General features: G+C 45.2%; 1 protein-coding gene across 1 annotated transcript; it reads right to left on the bottom strand.

Annotated features, from left to right (window-relative positions):
- On the bottom strand, positions 1-26,546 carry LOC144139175 (uncharacterized). Its single transcript, XM_077671608.1, has 16 exons — positions 26,418-26,546; positions 26,071-26,142; positions 24,882-25,013; positions 22,740-22,919; positions 21,692-21,758; positions 21,014-21,144; positions 20,028-20,140; positions 16,171-16,328; positions 13,925-14,023; positions 12,914-13,028; positions 7,440-7,512; positions 7,235-7,301; positions 5,822-5,862; positions 3,521-3,593; positions 2,179-2,321; positions 1-1,027 (listed from the first exon to the last, which is right to left on the bottom strand). Exons 1-16 carry the CDS (start codon positions 26,435-26,437, stop codon positions 982-984), a joined length of 1,530 nt encoding a protein of 509 aa, XP_077527734.1. The 5' UTR covers positions 26,438-26,546; the 3' UTR covers positions 1-981.

Below are 26,546 nucleotides of genomic sequence, written 5' to 3'. Positions count from 1 at the left end.
GTTTGTGGTTGTGAAATACTGCACGCAAACAAACAGAGCTGTGGCCTTTATTTAGAACAGGCGCAGTCTTTTCGCCAAAGAACATGCATTACACAAAGACACAAAGAACGTTTATTCTCTGCTATGGACGGCGACAAAAAAAGGTCACTGGCATTTCGGATTAGAGGCTTTATTTTCCATTTACTTGTCAGATGAATGTATGATCACCGTTATTTCCACTTGATCGTGTAACACTTCGGCGGCTTGCCTTTCTTAGCCAAGAAAATTCCAACCAATCGACGTCTTTGTTGCAGCGGCTGCGAATAAGTTTTTTGACGTTTACTTAATTTTGCTTTTCCGAGAGTTGCAAAACTAGAAACCAAAGGAGTTTCTGCTGAAAGAAGGTGCAGTCTCACCAGTAAAATACAGACCCACTTCTAAACGAAATTCTTACAGCGCAGCATATACAACTTCAATGTTAATTATGTTTTGAGAGATGTGGGAGAGTGTCCTCGGTGCTCACAGCACGGAGGTTATGGAGAATCAGTGCGGTTTAAAAGAGAAAAATTAGGAACTTAATTTTTCCGGTCGGTTGTGCTTTGGTGTATACAAGCTATAATAGGGCAAGGCACTGTGACGTTACTGTGGATCAAAGCAATTCTGTGACGAATCGTTCCTGGCAAAAATTGCATTACTTATTATTTTATACTCGCTTTCTTGCTTTAAGGCCCAAAACAACAGCAAAAAAAAAACATCGCAAAACGACGGGCGCACGTAAGGAAGTCTATTACCTGGCATTTGAAGTTCACATTGTATACAAAATCTTTCAACTCTTGTCATTTTATTGTTCGTTGGGCCGCGGATACTTGGAAAGATGCCTTGGGCGTCTCTTTTTACGAAGTTGCACGCATCAAGGAACATATAGTATTGTGAGGTCCGAAAGAAGTTTTTCCCTCGCCGCTTTATGCGGTCATTTTTGGTTCGCCTGGTAAGGGCTGTCCATCAGTAGAAGGCGCGCTTTGATGATAGGTCATCTTGACTGGCGACCCTGCAAAGTGATAAAGGCAGTGGCGATTATATTGGACATGGCGTACGCATATCGTCATACAAATGTCTTTAGTTAGTGTGCTTTATTGTTGTGAGTACTCCAGCAACCGGGCTTACAAAGTTTACGAAACCAATGTAATCTCATCGTCGCAACTGTTGTCAGGGAGAGAGAGAGAGAAACCATTGTTGTTGGTAAGGCGGGGCTATTGGTGGAAGGGGGTTAAAGGGCCATGCAGACAAAATTCAAGTTGGGGAAATGAGAAAGATTTGTTATTTTATAGTGCTCTCAGCGCTTGTCGATGCTTTATTCACAGAAAAAATAAACAATTTAAGACAAAATCTTAACTCTCCCGTTAAATCGTGTGTTTCGGGACGTCAGCGATGACGTATGTAGAGCAGGTACGTGAAACGATTGTTAATACGGAGACTGTGGCTGCAGCGAATGGCCAATCGTATTGTTTTGCCATGTTTACCGTTCGTCCTCCCAGATGGCGCCACGATGCATGGCGATGTGCAAAGAATTGTGAGAAAAGCTGACTGCATTTTTAACTTGTAATACATGTTTTTGTGGTGCTGGATTGCTACATAAGAAGCATGTAAAGTAGCCGTACGTGAAGAAAAAAAGATGTGCCGTAATTCCCGGTGGCTCGGATTCTTGTCTAGGCTTCCTTGATCCAGAGCAAGGAGTGACACATCAGGATTGTGCGCTTGTCATTCTTATATCATTTTTTTCTGTGAATATGCCTTTGCATTTTTTTTGGAGGCAGGGAAGGTACTAAAGATTATTGTGGCCCTTCATTGAAGCGTTGCGCATGCTTATTGGATACCATTGAAAATTGTTCATGTTGTGATAATCAATGAAACCATTGCGATGATGATGATGAGGGGAGGGCATAGTGCGGAGTTCGGACCGAAAGTCATGTTCGTAAGCATGGATACACGTAAGCGTGAGATCAAGGAACAAGAGCAGCAAATTCCAGTATGCAGCAGTCGAATAGATACTGGATCGACAAGGGCCGATTGAATATCTGAACTTATTTCTGCTGACGTGCCCACGCGGTTATGGGGAGACCCAGCCACCTTATTTGGCGCCCAACGTGGGGCCAGATGAGCAGGACACCTGTAGGAGCGCTTTCGTTCAAGTTGGCTTACTCGATGGGTCGGACCCGGTTCTCCTGCAGTTTCTTCAGTTGGCTGTCCTGAATGTAGAGTATTAGAGAGTCCAGAAGAGAGAAGAAGGACATGCCTAGCCAGATGCCCACGTAGCCGCCCAAGTAGCCGAACACTTCAATGAACTGCGCAATTGTGGAAGAAGCAATGCGAATTCACTCATGCATGCAATACCTTGACTTATGTTGTCTATTGTGTAAGGTATCTGTAACACGTGTGGCAGGAAACATGTCGCCCCAATTGTGAAAATGCATTAAATGGACTGAAAAGTGATTAGTTCTACGCAATAACAACGCTTTATTAAATAGTTCAAGCAATTAAAATTTCAACTAGTAATCTATACGCACAAGTAGTTTCCTGTAGAAAGAGTTGTTACACGAAGGCTACAAAACATTACTCGTGCTGTCAAATCTTAACCCTTCTGCAGGTTTCTCGCTGCCCAAGGAGCAGAAACTATTGTGAAAGTGCCCCAACCCATAATTTGATTTGATATTTTTATTTCTTGGTAAAAACCAAAGGGAGGCTGAGACTAAAGGTGAACGTGGCCTGACAGAGGCCTCAGCCACCCGATTTACAGCGTACATAGCAACACGTCTGTTCACAAATTTAAGCATGATAGCATAATATTAATAGAGAAATAGCACAAAGCAAAGTCATTACTACATTTTTTATGTATTATACAAAGCATAGGTCTCAAATTCACAAAGGGATCACAATGTACACATAAACGCAGTAATTCTTACACATGAACTTTCATCAGTTACACTACTATGTCACAATTACGTATTAATATATTTTTTTTGCAATTGTTCTTAATTTCTACCTTTAAGGGAACATGTAGACATACTTCGAACTCTTAATTATATATCAGTATTGCGAGCGTTTTGCTTAAGTAACACTCTTTTGACCTGTTTTTGAAACGTAAGTTCACTGGCGTCGAAGTTTAAATTTTCTCAGAATTTACTTAATATTTCAGTTGACTGGTACAGGAAAGATTGCTCACCATAGTTAGTTCTTACTTTTGGAGTGTGCGTATTGTATGCCTGAGATGGTAGCCAGAAGATTTATTGTTAACTTGATTGTGGGTCTTTTGCTTATAAATGGTGTGCAGAACCTTCTAACTTTCAATAACAAGTTGAGTGTTGAGCATAAAGCGACATAAATAACATACAACATCACTTTTCAGACAAAATATCTGGTACAATGCCTGAAATACATCGCAATGTTTTTCCAAGTTATGACAACATATTACAACCCAGTTGTGGCCACTTCATGCTTCCGCATCAATGCAGCTTAACCTGCGCACACAACCGGCATGGCTTACCGTGAATTTCTTGAGATGCTGTAGAATTGTGTGTTTCTCGCTGGCGAACAGCAGGTTGATGGTGAAAAGTTGGCTGCATGAAAAATAAAAAAGAGCGCGTTTTAATTTCTTTTGTTCTGTCGTCTCGCGTGTTTCCTTAGCACCCTTCGTTAGCAAGCATGTTGCGCTAACGAGCACCGAGACCGAGCTTTGTTTATGCGCTTTTGTTTCGTGGAAGTGGGCGTACAAAGCTCCTTCACCTTTTTTTTCTGCGGAATTGTTGAGTGATTATTTTGACGTTTTAGCCGAAGAGGATAGCCCAAAAGAATAAAAACGCCTATACCTGTACTTTTTAGAACTTTTCAAGTCGTCTACTTTATCCATTTCTCCTGGCGTTTACACATTTTGCTTAGATGCGCCTTCAGCTATGCGCGCTGCATGAAATGATCAATTGCTGTGTTGAATCTGGGTGATGTGCTGTCCCAAAACAGGTTTTTCATTTAAAAGTTCATTTGCCGTGCACAGCACTGAACATGTGATTACGCTCTTTCTGCCAAGTTGTTGAAACTGTCAACGCCTATATTTGCTGCCTGTTTCTTTTGTTACTTCCCCTGTAATGACGCTGCAATGAGGATTAACAAAATAAATAAATAAATAAATAAATAAATAAATAAATAAATAAATACCGAGCTCTTAACATTGGTAAGCAAGGAAATGTTACTTCTTATTTTAAACAAGAATCAAATAGGCGAAAGTGCCTACTGTCAAGCTTTCTTTCTCGAAAAGAATAAAATTTTCATGAATTTAATGTGGGTCATCGTTTCCTTTCGGTGTCGAAAGTAATCCAAGAACCGTCTTGGAATATCGATGGCGAATTTTTAGTGCAGGCTGTTTATTCGTCTTCGCTGTTGTATTTCTTCTTTGTCATTCCTTACTTAACATGCTCCAGACAGCTCGAAGCTGCTGGTGATTTCTAGTCGATATAGGTTAGGCAGGAGCCCTCTCTCGCCATGTCGGCACAGCCTGCGAGGCTAATAGGCTGTTTTTTTTACTTCGAACCTACTTTGAGGGTACGTGCAACACTTGTTGAAAAGACCCAAACAAATTTGCCGTAGTTGATGGAGCATATACTTTACTTTCACAGCTATCATTTTGAAATATATAAACAAAAGATGTTTTTTCTAAAAATTCTTAAATCTTCATTAGGGGACTAGTTTGGTACATTTGGCGCTTGTTTTGCGCTTGAAATAAAAGGTACGAGAGACATAATTTGAAACAGAGTAAGAAAAAGAACTACGTGTCGTGTGTAGGAAATTTCAGCCACCTGGAATTTGGTATTTCGAGCAAAAAGAAAGGTGCAAATGTTGGACAAACTGCCAGCTGCTCCAAGTTTGTGAATTTTATTTCGGAAACACCCGACAAGATTATGCTAAAAGTATTCTGCAGAGCCAATTGTTAACGTTATTTTAAAATTAATATTTCATTTCTAGACACCTTTTTTGTAATAATTTCGCAAAGTGCCGACAGCGCGCAGTTAGTTGACGAGGGCCAAAGGGTTAGCGAATAATATGATTTTTAGGGCACAATTTCTTTTACAAAATAATCTCAGTCATGTTTCTTGCGCCACCAAAACTGTAGCGTACATTTTTTTCACCTCATTTAGAAATGCCGACCGGGCATGGTTAGCTGATCGTAAATGAAATTATCCAGAATTGGTTTTAATATGTCACATAAAATTTGCATATATTTGTTATTTGTTACAAGTGCGAGCACTAATCAACAACGGTGGAATTATGTTAATTAGTGACAGTTGTCTCAGTTCACTAGGCCCTGTCGAGTGCCTAATTTTTTGTGAAATGCTACACTGACCTTGAGTTCATTTATATGTTCTGGTGCCAGCTTAAAATCTCGGAGGCATTAATAAATTACTTTTAAAACGAACGCTCTGTTCAGCGTTGTGACGTGCTTGAAGTCTCCGTGTTTCAAGGCGGGTTCAAGCCTCACTGCGTGTTCTCTTTTTACCGCTTTTTTTTTTTTTTGCTTCCATATCAGTATTGAACTTGCGGGGAATAACGAGGTATATTCGCTGTATTTGCGAATTTGGGTGCATTTAGTACCTTAAAACCTAGTAACTGAGAGAATTCCTGGCACTTCTAAACAAACCTACGAATTCTAACCACTGCATGCATTTTAGACATATGCCACAAGTTGCACCTGCTATCATTAGCCTGTTCCGTTTCGGCAGAAACTTTAGCACAGAAACCCAAAGCTGCGCCAGTGCATGCATGATTGAGAAACTGGTACAACTAGAACACCGCTTACCTTTCTGGAGGCTTGGGAGCTGCTGTAGTATCCTCGTAATCCTGCATCACAGCAAAATAGCGTTAATTCTGCGCGCACATCCGCTTGTTCTAAAATAACTGCCGTCACTAAATAACATCTGTCAATTTTCTCGGTGGTTCTGTGCTCGGTACGGCACTGCATGCCCAATTTAATTTCTACTAACGCTGGTTGTGCTCGTTTTTAATACGTTCGAATGACCTGAAAGAAGCTTAAGGGTCAAAACAAAAGAGCCTCAACATTTAATCTCTGTGATTGCATTCATGGAAGTCATTTACATATGATGAAACGCGCGTGCCGCAATTCTGCATTAGCGACGCCATTTTTAGCTGTGTGGCTAAAAAAATAATTTATATATTCGAGCTCATATTTTCGTTCACGCGTTCGGCTCCTTCTCAGAGCATATTTGTGTTTTTTTGGTTCCCGAAAAATTTTGAGATAGCTGGCGATTCTGGAGCAAATAAGTGCGATAACTTTTTTGAGACTTCTGTACAGGACGCAACCGAACTTGGATTGACAGCCGCTAATAGTGGCTCTAAAAAAACCGGAGATATTGCCGTTCGCATATGACTACCCAGCTAGTAAAATACTGACATGCGCTCTTGGTCGGTAATTCGGGGTGGGAAAAAAGCAGTACGAACAGGTGTCGCACAGAGGTAAGTACCCTGAGGACAGTATTTATGCCATTGAATGAACAAAAAAGAGGTCAACATAATAGCATTTTATACCTAGCGCGCGCAAAAAAATCAGAGCATTTCACAGCTATTACAACTAAGTCCCCCAACGAAAGGAAGCATTTGTCACAAGTGGAAAAGATGTTAATTGGGTTTCATTGCGACGTTGCAGACATCAATCTTCAGTACCCGGAAGGCAAAAAATTACTACTAAAAAATTTCAGCGTTGGTTTATTCTTTATTCTTCAATTAAAAAAGCCTAAGCCCCCGAATAGGGTATAAGGAAGGGAATTCGGAAAGTTACAGACAGATAACGTACAATTTACAAGCAACAACATCAGTGCAACAACAAAAAATATAAATAAATCACTTATTTCGCGATGCATGCTGAGGGGAATTTGAAGGTATACACTACTTGTTGACTTGAACACGGCGAAAGATGAATACATTTTGAACAAATAAAGGACAACGAAAATATAAATCGCCGTAATACGCAATGCACTCAGAATTCAATCACATGGTCACACGGTGAATAAAGTGAGTAGCTGACGGCGAAATGTATTGAGATTAGATATGGAGGCTATGCAATCAGGGAGGTCATTCCAAAGACGATCGGCCCGAGGCAGTGGTGATGAATTGAATGCATTAGTTTCACCGTATATGCGCATGAAACTTGACTCATTATGCAATCTTTGCGAAACTGATTATGCAATCTACCTACCATTTCCTCTTGCTCCACGTTTTCTTTCTGTCCCTGGGCGGTAATCTGAACTTCGTAAGTGATTTCCCTGGGAACAGAAACGGAAAAATGACAACGCAGTCTGTTCAGGCAAATGATGTGTGAAAGCAAAAATGGGGTCTTCATGGCATCCATGGTTATACCGCGTACCGCTCTCGTGCGGACATGAACAAAATTAAGCGCTCACTTGCAAGGCTGACGGCACTTCTTCAGGCACTTCTTGGTGAACTTCTTGGACACGTCCACCTCCGCGCACTGGCCTGCGAAGACCAAACGAGGAAGTGCGTGTGAGCGAGTTTAGCGACCTTAAAAGGACTATGAGGACAAAATACAACTCCGTTCTGTTTGAAATAAATACAAAATGCGCAAAGTATACGTTATTTAACAGCGAAGCTGTTATAGCAAGTCGACATTTTTCGTGTCCGCAGTTAAAAATACCAAGAAACGGCCGAGCGCTCGCACGTGAGCGCGGGCTTCGCGGCGACCGTTCGGCAGTTAAAAAAAACCAAGAAAATGCCGAGCGCTAGTGCGTGCGTGCCTCGCGGCGACCGCCCAGCGTTCCTGCAGCGCACATTTGTCAAGCCAAGCATACCCACTTGGGGAGATTGGCCAAGATTGGCCAAAAAAAGAAGCTCCAACATTTGCCGTAATCATGACAGCACTTGCTCAAACGAAAAAGACACGTCATAGTCTGCGTCCCTTCAAGGTGATGGGATTAGAAATTTCCAAAAACATTAGTAGTTGCTTAGCTCTGCTATGCCAGGATATACGTTGCGTGAGCTAAGGTTCAGCAGTCCAGTCCAGTCCAGTCCAGTCCAGTCCAGTCCAGTCCAGTCCAGTCCAGTCCAATTATGTCTAATCCAGTTCAGTCCAGTCCTGTCCAGTCTAGTTCAGTCAAGTCCTGTCCAGTCACTGCTCCTCGCGAATTCTCATCACGGCTCTTCACGAGCCACGCGAAACGGCTATCAAGCGGCTCCGGTGCAGCGTCAGACTTGACTACTGTGCAATTGAGGCGCACACCTGGGCACGCGCCGGCGCCAGTGCGTCTGCCGCGGCTATGACGCAACACAATCCAACACAATCCACTTTAATCCAATCCAAGCCAAGCCAATCCAATGACCCTCGCGCTTGCGCAGAACGGCCCTCCACGGCACACGCGAAGCTGCTCAACCTCGGCCAGTGTAGCTTACGCTACAAAAAGTGAAATAAGCTCATACATAGCAACAATGACATAGGTCGTTGCGGCAGTGAAGAAGGAGCGAATTGGCTGCAATTGTGGACTCAAACATTCGTGATGCTCGTGAAGGTTGCGCACCGCTTCGCTATACTTTCAAGTCTTACGTTAGCGTGAGCTTCCGTCACTTTTCTTTTATTTCAATTAAATATTTCAAAATTTTTAAATTTTGCGCTGTAGTAACGTAACATGGGAAGGAGTGCCGCAATACAGCCAGCACTAAAGCATATATAGTTATCGGTGAGTTATCTGCACGTAATCACTCAAGTGATACGAACAAATAGAACAGAGGCCCGAGTATACAACCGCCCAGTCAGGTTTCGCGGCGGTGGCTTTGGGTCAGCCACCGCCAATCGCACAAACAAGATTATGTGACGTCATAGAGGCGCCGCCGGAAGGTGGCTGCGGAATTGCCACTGCTGTATACGTTTTCCTTGATATCTTAGTTATTCGAGTGAGGTTCGCGATGGAACTGGCGTCATTGTGGTATCAAGAGCCGATTAAAATCTTTTTTTCGCCGATTGTTGTTCGCGTTTTTCGTTTGTAGTGACTCCATGTGAATTTATTTCTGTTCTTGCTGTTGTTGTGGTTTATTTTTATGTCCCTTGAATAACTGTTGTTGAGCGCATGCTTTGCACATTTCATGTGCAGTAGTGTGTAAACTTTGTGTAGTTTGTTTTACAGCCGGCAAATGTTTTCCGCTTATTGTTTACAGCGCGAATATTTATACGGGTCTGTCCACAACAACAACTAGTGTATTTTCTTGTTTACTTTGGTGTCTGTACTACCAGCATATGCAGTCTATCGTTCTTTTTTGCCGCTTTGTTACCTGTTACTTGTATTTTTCTCTCTCTCTCCAAAAACCCACTGCCCTGTTAAGTGCTTGTGTGAGTGAGGGTACTTGAAATAAATAAATAAACAAATAAATAAATGTTACCGAGAACAGGCAGTCGTTTCAATGACCCAAACTTCTGTTTTTGTCTGCATGGCCCCTTAAAAGGAATTCTGCCTCAGTGAACCCTCACTATAACGAAGTCCTCGGAACGAGAAACTGACTCCGTTATAAGCGATAATTCGCTAAAAGCGGCGATGAGTTCATTTCCCTGCGCTTCAATTGAAACCGTTGCAAACTTCGGCCGTAACAAAAATCGGCACATTTTGCCGCGAACCATGCCTAAAGTTTTGTTTACTTATGTGTTTTGTTTTCAGCGCCTGGCCGCGTCCCGCTGAGTTATCTTTGTTGGAAGCGAAGCGTGTTCCCTTCAATTTCGTTTGAACACCGCGCAGGCTATCTCCCTTGGTAGGGAGGGTGTATTGTTATGTTGTTACCGTACTAGAACGTTCTTCTGTGCACTGCATCGTTATCGCAAATGAACCATTCAATATTTTACGTGATTGAAAAAAAAATTTCCTATGCACTGTGCTCCGGTTCGTAACCAGCATGTGTTTCTTGCCTTTGTTTAGCTTTATATGTTGCTGCATGTAAAGTTGCTCCAAAATCTACCTGAAGTGTAATTTTTAAAAATCAGAGCTGCATGATGCGGTAGCAGGGTATCCTGAACCTCAGTTTCACACGTGGTTCAGGTTCTCCACAATTCACTCGAGTGACCAATCCGTGCCGTCGACAAAGTAAATTGGGCTAATTGACAGCAACGTGCATACATTTCACTAAAAGATATATCTGCGCCGTGGGTATAGTGCGCAATGCAGAACACCATTTCTGCATGGCTTGATCCACCGCCCGGACCGAACTTTCGTGTAACAGTACGCTCGACGTCGTCATCCGCCAAAAGGTCATTGTTGGTTGCAGGGATTTGTCAATCAAGCGCTTTGTAGTGAAGCTGAACCACAGGGTTGTCTTAAAGGAGCACTGACAGAAAAATTTTAAACCTGATATACGTATGTAAAATGCTTCCTCTCTATCAGGAGATATCTCCCAGCAAGTTTCAACAGTAACCCGTTCAGTATCACATATTTGAAACCATTTTAATCTTTTCCTGCTCGAGAAAGCCCAGAACGGGCCGACATGACATCATCTGCTCCTTGCCCCGAACTGCGGACGTCGGGGCTCCCATGACGTAGCCGACGCACTGGCTGCGCTTAGCGCGCGCCACTACGCCGTGTGTAAACGTCATGGTTTTGGAAGTGACGTCATGCTGCCAGAACGCGTGGGGATGGTAAAAACTTCGGCCGGTCTGGGCGCGCGCGGCCCGACCGGCAGCGGTGGGACAAGAATGGTGACGTCACGGGCGCCCTCCTGTCATGGCGGCCGCTCGGCGTTCGTTTTGTCGAAACTGAAACTGACACGAATAAACAACGCCGTAAATGATTGTTTACGCTGCGATCGACCGTCTAATGTGCCATTCTATGATTAGTGTTCTGGTAGCACCCATAGCAGAAAAAAAAAACGTAACTCGAAAATTTCGTGTCAGTACTCCTTTGAATTGCATAAGCTGTTAAACTGCCGTAATACTAATAAGCGTTGCACGTCCTTTTGATGGCCACTGTACAATCAGAGCTGAGGAAGGCATAAAAAAGTATCAGTAATTGGTGTTCGAAAGCCACGTTACACAGTTGTTAAAAGAGCCATGAAGAGAAAATACACCTTCATTTAATTTGAAAGAACCAGGATTCAGTATTTCATTCAGCTCCATTACAGCCACAAAAGATGTTTTTTTAACGAAAAAAAGCAAGAAGTATTTAAAAACTTTCAAATTTTGCGCCACAGTGACGTCTTATAAGCAAGAATGACGTCATACGGGCCAACAATAAAACATAATTTTCAGTGCGTTAACTGCACGTTAGCATTCAAGTGATGCGGTCAAATGGAACTAGAGGCCCCATTACAGACATCCAGTCATGTCTCGTCGCGACAGGTCAGTTAGGCGGCCGTCAATCGCACAAACAAGGTTCCGTGACGTCATAGAAAAGTTGCGGGAAATTGGCTAGGGGGTCGCGACTGCTTCACACGTTTTCTTCAATATCTCCGTTATTTGTTCGAAGATTGCGATGATATTGGTATCATTGTTATCGGGACTAAGCAGTCTTTCTAATAAAGCCAACTTGTATTTTGTCTTCATGGCTCCTTAAAAACGCAGGTTGGACTAGCCTTGCTAGAAGAGCGGTATATAATTGCTTTACCTGCGCTTTCTGTCTGATTATGACGTGCCGTGCTGCGGCGTGTTGATCATGGTGTCGTAATTAAAGTTACGCGACACCTTCTGCACCCGCGCTATTTACGAGTGAGTGGGTGAACGATAGTCACTAGTGACGTATTCGGCAACCTTCTGACGGGAAAGCTATAGTGGGACATTATCTTTGTGTGCAGAGTTAGCGGTGCTTAACACTGCGACGAAATGACGTCGTGTCATTGTGCGCTTGAAGAACAATCCCTCTTGAGTTGAACGACCCTTTCAACTCTGTCAGTAATGTTGTCCACCAGTCGTTCTATTTGGCTGTTTAACTGCCACATGCGAGGGCAGTATTTTACGTTTTACAGCAACACAATCGCTTTCAAGAGCGACGCACACATTTCGCACACGAGTCCCATACAAGCCTGCGTTGCATCTGTCATTTCTGAAATAGCCCCAAGCAACTGACGTGAGTTAAGCGCAAACGCAACGCTGTATGTGGTGACTTCTCTTTGTGTCGTATTCAGACCGCTGACGTAAGAGGAATGTTGTAAGATATAGACGTAAGGCACAGTTTTGCGTACTTCGGTTGGCTGATGCGTAAGATGGCGTCATGGTTTAGAAAGATTAGAACAGTTGCGACGACAGTGTGATCCTGTACTGTGTCTAGTCTGAAGGGGGGTTGTTAGGTCTGTGTTTTTTTTTAATGATGAGTGTTTTAGGCACCGAAGCCGCACCTAGCTGTTAAGACGCGCCGTAGTGGAAGGTTCTGAATTAATCGTGACCACCTAGGGATGTTTTACGTGCATAAAAACCTCAAATCGCTGGAGCGGAATTCCCAGTTTTGTCCAATATTCCATTTCATAAGTGCCCATTTCGAGTAAACAAACCCTGATTGGCTGAAACCAGACGACGCATAGGTGACGTGGCACAAACTAGTTTTTGTGAATGTCGTCGGTCCGAGGAGTCGCAAGTGCAACTACGTCACGATTGAAATGGACGCGAAATGGACATTTTCAAAATAAACAAAGTTCAAGAATCCCGCATCTGGCCTTACCTTCGTGGTGCTCTGTTGGGTCATAAAAAAACATCTGATTTTGAAGGAACGTCGTCGGTATTTAGACAGAGTAAAAAATAAAACGGAATACGACACTCCTGAAACAAGTGTTTGATGACAGCTTGTACTAAGTTTTTTTTTTTTTGAAGAAAAGAATTCCAGTCTCGTTATCACTGTTGCTGTTTTGGGAAAATTTGTAAAGAACATCGAAGCTTGTATGTTTAACTTTGTATACGTACGTGTCTTTGTCTCGTCGCAGATTGGCGCTCCCTCGAGGTCCCGGTAGGCGTAGCGACTCGAGATGCAGCCGCAGTGTTTCATCCACAGCCGCATCCGGCACTGCTCGTAGCACAGCTGCATGCACGACACGATAGGGGATAGGCATGCAGACTTGACATGACAGGGAATAGGTATATTGACTCGGAAATGGTACAAGAGTGTGACAAATCGGCATATAGACAAAGGAATGATGCAGGACCGAGTGTATATTAAACAGCGGGTAAATGCGGCCGGAAAATTTTTAAGTCCGATTTGTCGATTGGAGGCCTCTGACCAACTGGGATCGAAAACGAAAACCAAAACCAGTGTCATTGGCTTGAAGTCATTATCCACAGTTGGAGTTAAAATGAAATACCCGTTGTCCATCCTTGAGGTATTTTGGTAGGCGGGATTTAGCCGACCCGCTTATAGCATCTTTTTTTTTCAGCATCGCTTTCCCTGATACCTTTAATTATTAACCTAGCTCCGTCAATCCGATTACCAGTAGATTCAAGCTTAGCGTATTAAGAAAAATTTTATACGCTAACTTTTGCTTAAACTGTCGGCTCGACACGAGATGTCGGCGTGTTGCACAACACGTCTTTCCGAAGCCAACATAAACTGTGGATAGTATATACTCGGTTACAACTCAAGAACGGCACCACCTCATGTAGTGTATCACTCCGTCAAAGCCCCGGACCCGTGACGTCAGTGCGCGCGCGTTTTGAAAAAGGTTTGCTATGAATGCGTGATATCGTCTGCCTTGTCTCACGCAGTTTGTTTGTCGTCACTGGAGTCGTTTATAAGCATATTAAGTCCAAAAAATCACGGGAACGGCTCACGCCATGTTCAAAATATTCCCAGTAACGCCCTACTTGCGCTGCGCGGAGAAACATCCGGCTACGGTGATAAGGCACAGCGGCAACTTCCGGTGCCGTTCTTAAGTTGTCACCGAGTATAGTATTCTGTTTCAGAACATGAAGGTGACTTACGTTCTGCGTCATCATGCCGTAGTGCTTGTCGGACCTCTTCATGAGCTCGTAGCTCACACATTTTGTCTGGTACGGCTTGGGCAGGGCCAACGTCGTTTGCTGTGGCGTGGAAACATTGAATGTGGGAACGGGGCGAGGGGTTGTGAGGCAGAACACTCGAATGACAGGACATGTCGGACGCATTACCGAAAGGATCTACACTCAGACTGCCTCCTTTCTGCATCACAAAGATACCAGAAAAAATTCACTGCTGATTACTATACTCCCGAATGCGAAATTTGTGCGCAGCGCGAACTGCAGTCTTCTCGGTCACGGCGCATACCTGCTGCGTCTCATGAAGTGATCGAGTGATCAGTGAACGCACGGCGGATCGCGCTACTCTGCTGTTATCTTATTGCAAATCGTGTTTGAACCTCGCGCGCGAATGTCACGTGGTTCGGATTAGCCGCGCATGGGGAGCAGCGAGCGTGTTTTTGCAAATCGTGTTTGAAAGTCCCGCGCAAATGTCAGGTGGTTCGGGATAGCGGTGAACGGAACAGCGTCTGGGGAAGGTGTCAGGGGGAGGGCGGCGACGCATGAAACAAGAGTGAAAGGGAAGCAGTGAGAGAGATGCCGCCACAGCCGCGCGTGTCGCCCTCAGGTGGCCATAGCCCTGGCTCTCGCACACCGGCCTCCCCCTGATCTAATATTATCTGATTCAAAAACGGCCATCAAAAATTTTGCTAGCGGCACTATTTCCACGCTAGCCTGCAAAATTCTGCTTCAAAATTCCGCCCCCCAGCATCCTACGGAGCTCTTCTGGTTACCGGCACACACGGGACTAGACGGCGCGGAGTGGGCTCATAAGGCTGCACGAGCACTCGTCACCCGTGCGCCTGACGAGACCACTTCCGGTCAAGGAGCTTACTCCGCCAGGGACTCCCTCACCACTTACAAGGAGGTTACAAATTACTACCGCCTCTCCCGCAACACGTTGCCCCCGGCTCACCCATCTCTAACCCCCTCGGAGGAACGGCTGTGGCGCCTCCTCCAAACGGAACCGCTCCCCAACCGAGCACTCCTTCATCACATCTATCCATCCGCCTACCCCTCTCCGCTCTGCCCACATTGTGGCGCTAAATCCACAGTGCAACACCACATGTGGGCCTGCCCCTCTGACCCCACCCCACCATAACTTCCCCTGACCGCAGGACGGAGGCCCTGGGCCGCTCGGACGAAGACTCCCAGCGCCCACTGGTCACCCGAGCACAAGCCCTGGTGGCGGCTCCTTAGGCCAGTGTTGTGAATTAGAGTTTTTATCTCTCTCTCTCTCCTTCTCGCGCTTCGCCCAATGCTCCTCTCCGTTTCCTTTCTGCCTACGGTGCTTCGTTCGCTCACTCGGTTACGCGGACATAGAGAGACGCCGCCAGCGCGAGACCCAGGTACCGGCCGCCAAAGGGCTGCACCCTGAAAGAAGAGAGTCAGCGCGAGCTTGAGCTATGTTTATTACCACATTAGATCCCTCTAGGTGCAGGGCACAGCTGATACAGACCAAGACATGCCTGAGAAGGGGAAAAACTGCAACAATTCGGGAAGCCACGTGGCTTTCGTCATCAAGTTTCTGTTTTCCAAAAGCAACGACAAAAAATGTGTGCGCAAAATTTGTAGGGTTTAACACGCCGACGCAACGCAAGCGATGAGGCACGCCGTAGTGGAGGGCTCCGGAATAATTTTGATCACCTGGGGATCTTTAACGTGCGCCGAAATCTCGTACACACGGGCGTTTTTGCTTTTCGCCTCCATCAGAAAAGCGGCCGCCGCGGCCGGGAATCGAACCCGCGACCTTTGTGCGCAAAATTTAGCGTTGTCATAAATGAGCTGACGTATTGGCCTCGAAGAAACTTTACCCCACCCCCACTAAAAATCAGTCTATTAACTTAGCAATTCCCGATTAACTTTGTGACTTGATTTTCATTCACTTCTAAATAATAACACTTAAGCATGATGGGAAAAGTGTACGGGTGATGACGTTCTGCGCTACATTGGCGGATCGTACCATACATGATACGTTAACCCGTCGTATACCAAGACACAACCGTGCCTGTGATTGGCCCTTCCCTGTTTGCCTGCGTTTATCGTGGTGGAATACGCACGTATGGGGCACCACCTAGCGTCACTAAATAAGCCCTTATTTAGTGACGCTATACTCGACGAGTATGATGGCAGCGTGAGTGCCTTGAGCATGACTAAGCACGAGGAAGCCCAACCTGCTCGACGAGAATAATGTAGCGCGACTGTGGCTCGAAGAAAAGCGAGTGCGCCTGCTCGGCCGAGTTGGTGTCGTGCTCGTGCACCGAGGCGTCTGCACCGAAGGGGTCCACCTCCAGCACGTTGGCCATGTCCCAACCGATGGTGGAGTTCATCTCTGCGCACGTATTCGGGCGAGCAGGAATTACAACCTTACTTCTTGGCAATGCTTCACTCTTAACAAAAAAGCTCGTAAAAGGGTAGTAACGGCTGTATTTACTAACTCCTTACGGAGTTTACTACCCCCCAGAACGGTAGGTAGGTCCTACCACTAAGTGTGGAACCGAGACCGTGCACTTAGTAACTGCTGCTGGTTTGATACTAACATTCACTGAAGTAACAAATTCTATGAAATATTGAACATAATAACTACAGCTCTTTTTCCACACCAAATCACGATTAAAAAGTTTTTGCATATCCACATGCTGTCTTGTATATGCTCACATTAAAATGCATAGTTCTAAAATTATCGCTAAAATGTTTTATTTTGACGACAGGCCCACCGACTCTCTCAGGGGACTTTCCGCTGCTGGCTATAAAAGCAAGAAGAGCAGATGTATTTCTAAGGTAACTAAGTAATATTCGCTCGCTTTCTTGCTCAATTCATTTGTAGATTGTCTACGTGTGATGTGCGCGCGATGAATGTGTCTATGTCGCGGTGCGCATTCAGCAGATCCACATTGTTACGCGTATTTTTTTACTAGGTCATGCATGACCAGTTAGTAAAAGCAACTACATACCTAGTCAATACTGGGACAAGTAACTGGTTAGTGTTCTGTTAGTAAGTGCGCCGACCTTTTTTTAAGAGTGTTGGCAACACAACGAAAAACTTGGCGTTCCAGAAACGAAAGCTTCGATATTGCAATCAGTTTTCATTTGCTAGCGGGTAGTGGGTCATTACTGGTGAGCCATCAGCGATTGGTAGCACTGGTACACGCCGCTTGGTTAATGACTCACCGGTGAGTCGAGTCCCCCATTGAAACACCATGAAGTCAATAGCCCACCAAAATCCAATTAAGGCTGAAATTTCTTTTCTGACTGATTTGGGGTCAGGCAGACAGTAAAACGAATCATAATTTCAGCGTTTACCTACCTCAAAAAAGGCTATCGTCTTTAAAAAACTGAACAATTAAGGTGACCTTTCCCAATAACTGAACAGCAGCGGCATCCGTCCTCCCTCCAGACCTTGGCAACCTATCTGACCTTCTTCGATAGCTTGAGCTATATATAGGGGACCCGTTGCGTTGGCTTCTGAAAGCCTGATTCAACGCTCGTTGGGATTCGTTTGTAGGGAACTGTCGTGTTAGATTTTGGGAATCTGTGAGGGGTTTCACATCGCACGAAGCAAGATGATAAACAAGAAAAACACAAGAAAAGCATCAGTATTATTTTCAGGGGCCCGAACTCGCTATGGGTGGCGCATGCGACAGGAAACCGGCTACAAATGTAGAAAAAAGGAGATCAACTTGTAACACTTGCACCTCCACAAGCGTGAGATAAGGGTTGAAAAGCCTCGAGCTCGGTATGATTTTCAGCGGCCTGTACTCAACTGCGGAGGTGCACGCGTAGGAAATCAACAACGTCCACCCATGCGGTGTACAACTCGCCCTCCTAAAAGAGTAAAAGTGCTACGAGTTGTGCCGCACCTCCGCCAGATGGCGCCACGGGTCCCGCGACCGAGAGGAGACGCAGTGAAACATCCACCTCGCGAGGGGCACGATCAAATGCAGAGCATTTCCGGGGGCGCACGACGTTAATTAGTTTGCGTTACGTTAATGTTGTTGCACTTGTGGCAACTGCTGACGAGAGAGCGCTCGTCAGCTGTAATTTGAATGAGTCAACGATAAGGCGCGTTCGTAGCGTCCCATTCTGTGTCGGCTTTGTGGCGCAGTGGGTAGAGCCCCATGTACGTTGCGTTCCGCCCGCAGGGTCGAGGGATCGAAACCGGGCGCCGGACAGTATTTTTTTTATATAGTAGGGAGGGGTGCGGTGCGGACTACGGACGTCAACGCGGGTGACATCGTGAGTTACTGAAATGCTCTGCATTTAAAAGTTCCCCGTTTTACGAACTATTTACAGCTGTTGCGGCAAAAAAAAAATAGAGAGAGAGAAAACAAGGAGCGGTAGCAAGAGCACGAAGAAGGTACGTGGCAGTGTCTAGTCTTTTCACGCTTCTGTTCTCTATCTAGAGTTTTGTTTTAAGTGCAGAGCCCTTTAGGGGCTCGCCTTGTCGTCGTACCTCGCTGTAACGCTCCATCTGCCGGAATCAGGCGGCGCAGCGAAATAACGGACCCAAGTAGAGCCCGGCGTACCCTTCTCACGACGTCCCGCAGAGGCTTCGAAAGCCAAGCGGTTTATATAGTCATAAACGTTCGAAACTCGTGAACCGCTGGCGCTTGTCGTACATATCCCCGTTGTGTAGCACAAAGAAAACTGCAGGTACATTTGAGGCAAAATATGCGTAATTAACCCGCGGCGCCAGCGTTCACTTAGTTAGGAACGCTGGTTGCATTTTTTTTACGACAGCAAGCGAAGAAAAGTGACAGTGCAACGCCGGCACGTGCGGGAGGAAAAGCAAGCACAAGAAGAACAGAACCCCTGGCGCTGTTTCAGGCAGGGGGTGCGCGAGCACTGCGAAGGCGGGAAATTTGAAATGCGTTGGACAAAACTCCGTTGAATTCGTCAGGAGAGGAATGAGGGGTGCGCGAGCACTGCGAAGGCGGGAAATTTGAAATGCGTTGGACAAAACTCCGTTGAATTCGTCAGGAGAGGAATGAGATAGGGCGGTGAAGAGCGTGATAGGTGGTAAGAGTGAGCCGATAACGGCGCCACAGCCCATTATGGCGAATCACTGCTTTGAACTTCCGACAGCTTTGACATTGAGTGGAACGGCTTTAATGTTTTTTTTATTAGAGGCAAAGCCCCTTTGGGGCTCGGGCTTTCGGCGTCTCATGTCGTCGTTGTCGTAACCGTCGTCTTATGTTATCATGGTACTAAAACACTGGGACACTCGCTTATGCCTCGCGCTAGAACGTCACGCGTACTGAAAAAAAAAAAAAGCACCGGGACACTCGTTTACGCCTCGCGCTACAACGCCTCGGGCTTCAAAGACACGGGACTTTTAAAGCGAAGCTGTGTACCTCTACCCTCCAACGGTTTCCTCCCCGTTGCCAAAAACGCCAAGGCGCCAAGAATACAATCGCCACCAGCTTTTAACTCTAGGTCCCGCCCCTGCGACTGAACAGGAACATGTTAGTCGGGTTCGTGACGATCCCACCACATTAGAAGCAATCACCGAGTACGCCCTTGAAAACGGACTCTACAAATTAGTGTAACGGCCTGGTAGACTTCCCCGTTCTACCTACAATGTGAACTGACTGCAGCGTGCACTGTTTTCAGTTTGAACTGTATTGTCTAGTGTGTGAACTGTACATTTAAGTGTGAGCTGTGCATTTTGGTGCCACTGACTGACTTCAATGTGTTCGTTTTGTGATTAGGACCCCAAGACTGCAACTGTGTTCATTCTGCGAGTTGGGCCCTTCCCCTTTTTCCCTCATCCTTGCTCCACCAGGGCTCAATAGCCTCTCGTTTAATATTTCACTCACTCACTTACACACTGCATGTTTCACCCCTCCCAAGGCTTCACGTTAATGGAGATGGCCTGGGTTTTTTTTTTTTTTTTTTTATTTTTCACAGACTTTCCCAGCGTTCGGATCCTTGATATAAAACCAAAAGGACCGTGCTGTGGCGCACCACTGGCCGAAATTTAGCGGATTCGATCTTCCATCATTTAGGTCTTTTTGGGCAACTCACTCACCGTAATCCCAGGGGTAGCGACAGCGCCTGAGTGGGTGCGAATCGTTCGTTATGCGACTGTAGTCCAGCGTGTAGCAGTAGCTGTCCGGAAACCGGACGAAGGACTTGTACCAGCTGCAAGCGGGAGAACGGTGAGTGAACAGCGCTGGCAAGAAACGACTAATGACCAATTGTGCCCTTCTGGACGCTTAAAAAATGACTGAGGTCGACCCAACAAGATAATGAAAGAAATACGCTAGGTGTGAATTTTCAAGGGGGGCAAATTAATGAACACAAAATACAACTTCATTTATTTAGAAGAACCAGCCTATGATAACTCAATTAACTCAATTTTAGCGCCGTACGATCTTCTCCTTTCGCCAAGAGGTCAGATTTAAAAAAAAAAACTCAAATTTCGCGCTACGTCACGTCAGCAGTAACGTAATAAGGAGAATAACAAGAATGGAGTGGCTTCAAGGGCAGCTGCGAGAAGTACAGAAAGGACATAGATAACTAGGGGCAAAAGGTGTTGAATTCGGCTAGCTGGCGTGAAACAGAAGCGGGGAAGTCACTGAAAGGGGCCTCAGCCAGTAGTGGGCACCCAGCAACCGATAATTATGACCATGACGGCTTTCACAGACAGCGATACGATCCTTAAAAAATCATTTAGAGACTTATTTATCGTTAACACTCATGTTAGAAAAGCGCGTGCAATCCAATGCTCCAATGTTGCCAACCGGAAACTAGCCTGTTCATGACTGCAAACAGTCGCACTCAGATATATCACAACCGCGTATTTTTCGTTATAGCCTATATCAAACAGTGGCATCAAGCCCTCGAAATATTTTGCGTTGATTGTGTATTTCGTATACCGAATAAACGATTATATATCAGGCTTTCTTTCAGACCAACTTCGCTGTGGACATGCACCGGCCCGCACAAAAATGCTTCGCAAAATTCTCGTTCACTATCGAACCCGCATTGGTGTAGACGTAGTAGGGCACTCACTCGTCGTGACAGTCGAAAGGATCGCAACCGCTGGTCGGCTTCATTTTGCAGTTTTTGATGACGTCACTGGTGTCGAAGGATAGCGCTGACAGGTTTTTGTACTCCCTAATGGCCGCCAAAATTTCGCTGGGCTTTGTAACAATGGAGGACAGAACATAGTTTAGCGACACTGGCATTGAAGAATGAACATACGACAGTCGTGAATTCAAAAATAGGTTAAAGAAGTCTTCAATTTAAAAATCTAATTTTTTTTTAATCAGCAACGCACGCAAGAGCTCACAGATAACCGGATATAATATTAACCCTGAAAAGACAACCTGACAAATGCCTAAATAATTATTTCGGGATACTGTATCCTCGATGTTCAGTAAACTCTGACAAGTGCACCTAAGAACAGGACTATTAGTATTGACCATCTTAGGCTTAGAACTGTAAACCTTATTCTGGCCTATCGCTGCCGTTTTCGCTAGACAAAAATAATGCAGTCGCCAGCAGTTTTTAATGAACAGCGGCAGCAGCATACCCCGGTTGTTTATCTATAACTCACCCATATACGACAATTTTGATCGCTTCATCAGATATCATTTTTTGTAGTAATTATATGTTACATGCACTCTTCTGCCACACTAAACTTTAGTTAACGAAAGGTTGTAGCATATTGGCATAAAGAAAAATTACCGAAGTGCCGTTGCCACCGCAGTACTGCTTGAACTTGTCGTTCGCACAGATCTTCTTCATGTCAATCCTAGAACAAAATTAGTCCTTCAGCTCATGCAAAAAAGCCCCCGCAACCCTCCTGACGGCAAACTGCGAAATTATCCGTTGAAAGAGCGAACAGCTAGTCGCTGTATGAACTGCAAGTCAGTGAAGGGGCATTATTTGACAAGTCGAAGCAAGTAAATTATTTCCATAGAGTGCTCTTTTAGAGGCCCCTCGTAGTTTTAAGGTATTCCTAATAATATTATTGAGGTATGCTGTCCATTTTCTTGGTGCCCTACAACATTCTTTACTGTATTCTTTATTCTCTAATGTATTAATTACAATATTCTTTATGTAAACGGTGAATGAAAAACGAAATTTCGCTGTATTCGAAAGACTGGGAAATTCACGTCCCTACATTTTGTTCAGCGGGACTGCACACTTGCCTCGGAAAGGAAATTGCATTGCATCTAAAAGAAGGACAGATTGCCGATATTTCACCTGATATAAGCTTTATGACACACTTTGGAGCAGACTAGACAGTCAGTCGATATAATGACTACAGGTCGACGAACGTGGTCCCACAGAAACCAAAAATGAGGATATCGCCATTTCACTTAAAAAACGCGTTAGAGCGTTTCATCGTCGTAATGGTATGAACACGAGTTCCGTCCTTGCTTCAGACAAAGGACCTAGAGACCTGGTTTATAGTTGGCTAGATCTGGACAAAGGGTAATGCCGCTACGAGAAAGCTGGTGACCCTGGTTCCTAATATTTCTTTCTATTTTGACAGGTCGCGCTTGCAAAAGTCACGCAGAGAGGGTGTCGAGTCGTTAGCTTCTTCAGTCAGCTGATTGCCTTAGTGCCGTGAAATGTGACTGCTTAGAGTTTCATGAAAATCAAGTCCATTTCTAACGCTATCAACCAATCCGTGCAGACCACCTGGTCAAGCTGTTCTGTGACATTATCGAGGCCAGACAGCGCGCCACTCTTCCGATCAAGTTAAATCCAGGTGGTGCCGACTCACCAGTTGGTGAGACAGACTGTGAAAGCGGGAAAGACGAGGTCCTTCATGGACTCTACGCGGATGTTGGTCGTGGTGGGGAACTTGAAGTACATGATGAAGAAGTCGGTCGCCTGGTACGTGAAGCCTGCCACGCAGGCCACCGTGATCAGGAGCCGTATCAAAAACAGCGGGTCCAGTAGCCTGCGGTCAGACGTGGGCAGGAGCGCACGCGCCGAGACAATTCTTTAAAGGAGCCATGAACACAAAATACAAGTTGGGTTTATTAGAAAGACTGCTTAGTCCCGATAACAATGATACCAATATCATCGCAATCTTCCAACAAATAACGGAGATATTAGAGAAAACGTGTGAAGCAGTCGCGACCCCCTAGCCAATTTCCCGCAACTTTTCTATGACGTCACGGTACCTTGTTTGTGCGATTGGCGGCCGCCTAACTGACCTGTAGCGACAACACATGACTGGACGTCTGTAATGGGGCCTCTAGTTCCATTTGACCGCATCACTTGAATGCTAACGTGCAGTTAACGCACTGAAAATTATGTTTTATTGTTGGCCCGTATGACGTCATTCTTGCTCATAACACGTCACTGTGGCGCAAAATTTGAAAGTTTTTAAATACTTCTTGCTTTTTTTTCGTTAAAAAACATCTTTTGGGGCTGTAATGGAGCTGAATGAAATACTGAATCCTAGTTCTTTCAAATTACACGAAGTTGTATTTTCTCTTCATGGCTCCTTTAACCCTTTCGGCCCTCGCGTCCTATATTTATGACATGAACAAAAAAACTCCTAGCAATTTGAGAACAAACTCAAAACAGCTAGTTTTGTGGGAAAAAGTTCATCAAGGATGCCTCTTTCGATAGCTATCACCATTGTTTGTTTTTTTGCTAGAGCTGTACGCTATGAAACAGGAAGGCATTGCAGGGAAGACCAAATTGACGTTTGGGTGACCCCAAGGACCGAAGTGCCAGTTCGATGACATGGCTGTGAATATGAAAACACTTGCACTAACAGCCTTATTTTTTGTATGTGGGCTCACTGCTTCCCAAAATTTTGGGAAATAACCAAAAACCAATTTCTGCTGTAAATTTAAATTTTAATTGCCTGACGACTTAATTAGATGTAATGCTTGTAAATCGCTAAATGCTTACATCAGAAGCTCAATTTTCCGTTTGTAAGCTTATAGGGTCACAAAAATAAAGAAAACACACAGAAAAAGTTTTTTCGATAGAAAAAAAATCAGGCCAGAAAGGGTTGAGGAATCTCTTATGACGACATATTTCTATATCAGAAGCAGTCCACGGTGATCGTTGCATAAGCGTAGCGCGTAGCTAAGAATTTATTAGGAGGGCACATTGCAGTAGCGAAAATTTGTATTAATGAAAGAGTGATAGTCGATCCATGTGCACTGAACATGGACACATGGCGTGCTGCATGCCGTTTATTAGTGCTCAAAATTGGCTCGACGGAGATAATGTCTTCTGTGCATCATTTCAGTCTCCTTATTACATTCCCCCCCCCCTCCCCTCTCTCTCTCTCTCTCTCTCTCTCTCTCTCTCTCTCTCTCTCTCTCTCTCTCTCTCTCTCTCTCTCTCTCTCTCTCTCTTTGGAGTACCTGTCGGGGCTGTGGTACCATGCATGCCACCAAGACCAGTGTCGTTGAAGATATCTGGTGTCGCGTAATCCCTCCATTTCTTCCCCCAGGTCCTTCAATCCGTCCGCCCGTCTGTCATCTTGTTATGACTCCTCCGAGGTTCAAAGCATGCTGCCTTTCGACTTATTTGCACAACGCTGGGGACACTAGGAACACAATGCAAATCAGTGCCGCTGACTTTATATGTCGCCATTTTTTCTTCGTTTTGGAACTAAAAACTGTTCTGACCCCTTCAACGAAATAGCGTTTGCGGCCCGTACGATACAGAACCCGTGGAGGCCATGGAAGTCACAAAGAATACAAAAGGCATTGCATCTCACAGAGCTGAAACCTTCGACGACAACGCGAGTAGAGTCGCCCAATGCCAGAGTGCAGGGCCACTGCCTCACTCTTATTATTGGTGGCAGCCAAAATGCACTGTGATATGGAAAGCGCTGCAGAAACTCCACCGGTGCGTGCCGGCTGAAGGTACCATACGAAGCAACGCTTACTTTGCTTTGACCACCGAGCCGAACGACGTGTGCTTGCTGGGGCTTGCGACGTTGGCTATTTTGACGTTTCGCTGCTGGCTGTAGGCCTTTCGCAGCATCGGTTTGATGGAGTCCATGGATTTGGTGTCTCCCCTGGAACGAGTGATGCGAAGAAGTCGAGTCCTTCTGCTTGTCGCGGGGCAAGAAACTTCAAAAATGTACCGCATGGCAGTAAGATACGTTCGCTCATTTTTGTTCGTGAAAGACTTCAAAGAGCGCCGGAAAGCATTCGTTATTCGAGGGAATAGAAACTGACGGGACACCTCAATAGCAGTGATGCTTTTTTTTTATTCCAAGGTGATTTACCCGATATGGGCGGACTTTGGTAAAGAGTACGAAGGCGGTTACAATTATACAACGCGCGTATAGCTTAAACGTCCATGTCCGCTCCTTATTCTTGCTTCTTAAATGAAATGTATTGCTGGTGTCTGTTATAATCATTTTCGTGTGGTCTGTTTCCCGACCCATAGCGGCCTTTGTCTTGATGACAGAATATTAGTGTACGTTGTATATAGAGAGACATGATTAGTGTGTATATCGAAAAGGAGTACTCGTTGGGATGGTGCACATGACGACTTAGAAGACATTCATGAACGAAAAGATTTGGCCAATGCCGGCGCTGTATCTGACCCACTTGGGCGCTTCACAACTGACACATGACAACTACGCTGTACAAAGAGTTGTCGGCAGGCTTAGCAGATAAAAAGACTTACCACTGAACTGTGCCTCACTCCTCTCAGTGCACCAAATCTCACATGTGACTTCTGACTAATTCGGACAACACTGCGAGTCTTTCCGCACTACCCAGGCCCAGGCCAGCAAACACGTTCCTCTTCAGTGGAGCTTTGAGTGATCTTTGCATGGGTTATGTCTACTTGGATCACAAAAACGTTTCGAGTCCTTTCAGTCTACACGAAAATTTAACGCCGCCCTGCTCACTATTCCTTGTCTCACAGCGAACTCCTCTGCCCGGGCGGCTCAAATTGTAGTTGCGTTTCAACACCGCCATCGTTTGAGTCCCAGCTTTGTGAAATTCTCTCGGCAGGACATGCTTTCGATTTCGCGCAGTATTTTTCATCTATTATGCAGCGTTGCAATAAAGGGATCAGCAACAAAATATTGGCGTCACAACGCAATGAAAATTACTCACCTGCTCCATGTGTGGTAAATCGGGCGGACGCCAGGCGAGGCAGAGGTTCCAAATGTGGCGGGGCTTACCGTGCTGCGCAGTAAATACAAAATTACCCTGGCATTCAAGCGTGCACATTAAAAAATAAAGTAAGTTTCGTTGCCCGCGGAACTTGACACTCGCGCAATATTACATTGGCGAACACAAGGTGACGAAATAGTAACAAAAATTTACACATGCACGTCAGTTAGGCCTAGCTCGAACCATGTCATGGCCGCTTCATGTGCACTTCAAATCCGTGAACCACAGGATGGAAAAGAAATGATTATCGCTTATGGGTAGACTATGCGAATACATTTGATGGTCACCTTCTCGGAGCCGCGAACATGGCTTTCACTCGGTTCTTTCTACAGTCCTGGTACACGGGCTGAAAGTAACGCCGACTTTTCGGCGCAGTCCTAACGTGAAATGCAGGGAGGTGACGAAAATCTCCAACT

This window comes from Haemaphysalis longicornis, unplaced genomic scaffold (genome assembly GCF_048455015.1).
Source record: "Haemaphysalis longicornis isolate Haplotype H1 unplaced genomic scaffold, Haemaphysalis longicornis Haplotype H1 scaffold_5, whole genome shotgun sequence".
Taxonomy (NCBI): Eukaryota; Metazoa; Arthropoda; class Arachnida; order Ixodida; family Ixodidae; genus Haemaphysalis; species Haemaphysalis longicornis.
This window is presented reverse-complemented; position numbering and strand designations above follow the sequence as displayed.

Bases quoted from the DNA above. Each gene is read 5' to 3' on its own strand.
- LOC144139175 (XM_077671608.1), bottom strand. From the start codon at position 26,437: ATGTTCGCGGCTCCGAGAAG. The intron at 26,143-26,417 runs GTGACCATCAAA...TTTACTGCGCAG, and splicing joins ATGTTCGCGGCTCCGAGAAG to CACGGTAAGCCCCGCCACAT. The intron at 3,594-5,821 runs GTAAGCGGTGTT...TTTTTCATGCAG, and splicing joins GCTCCCAAGCCTCCAGAAAG to CCAACTTTTCACCATCAACC.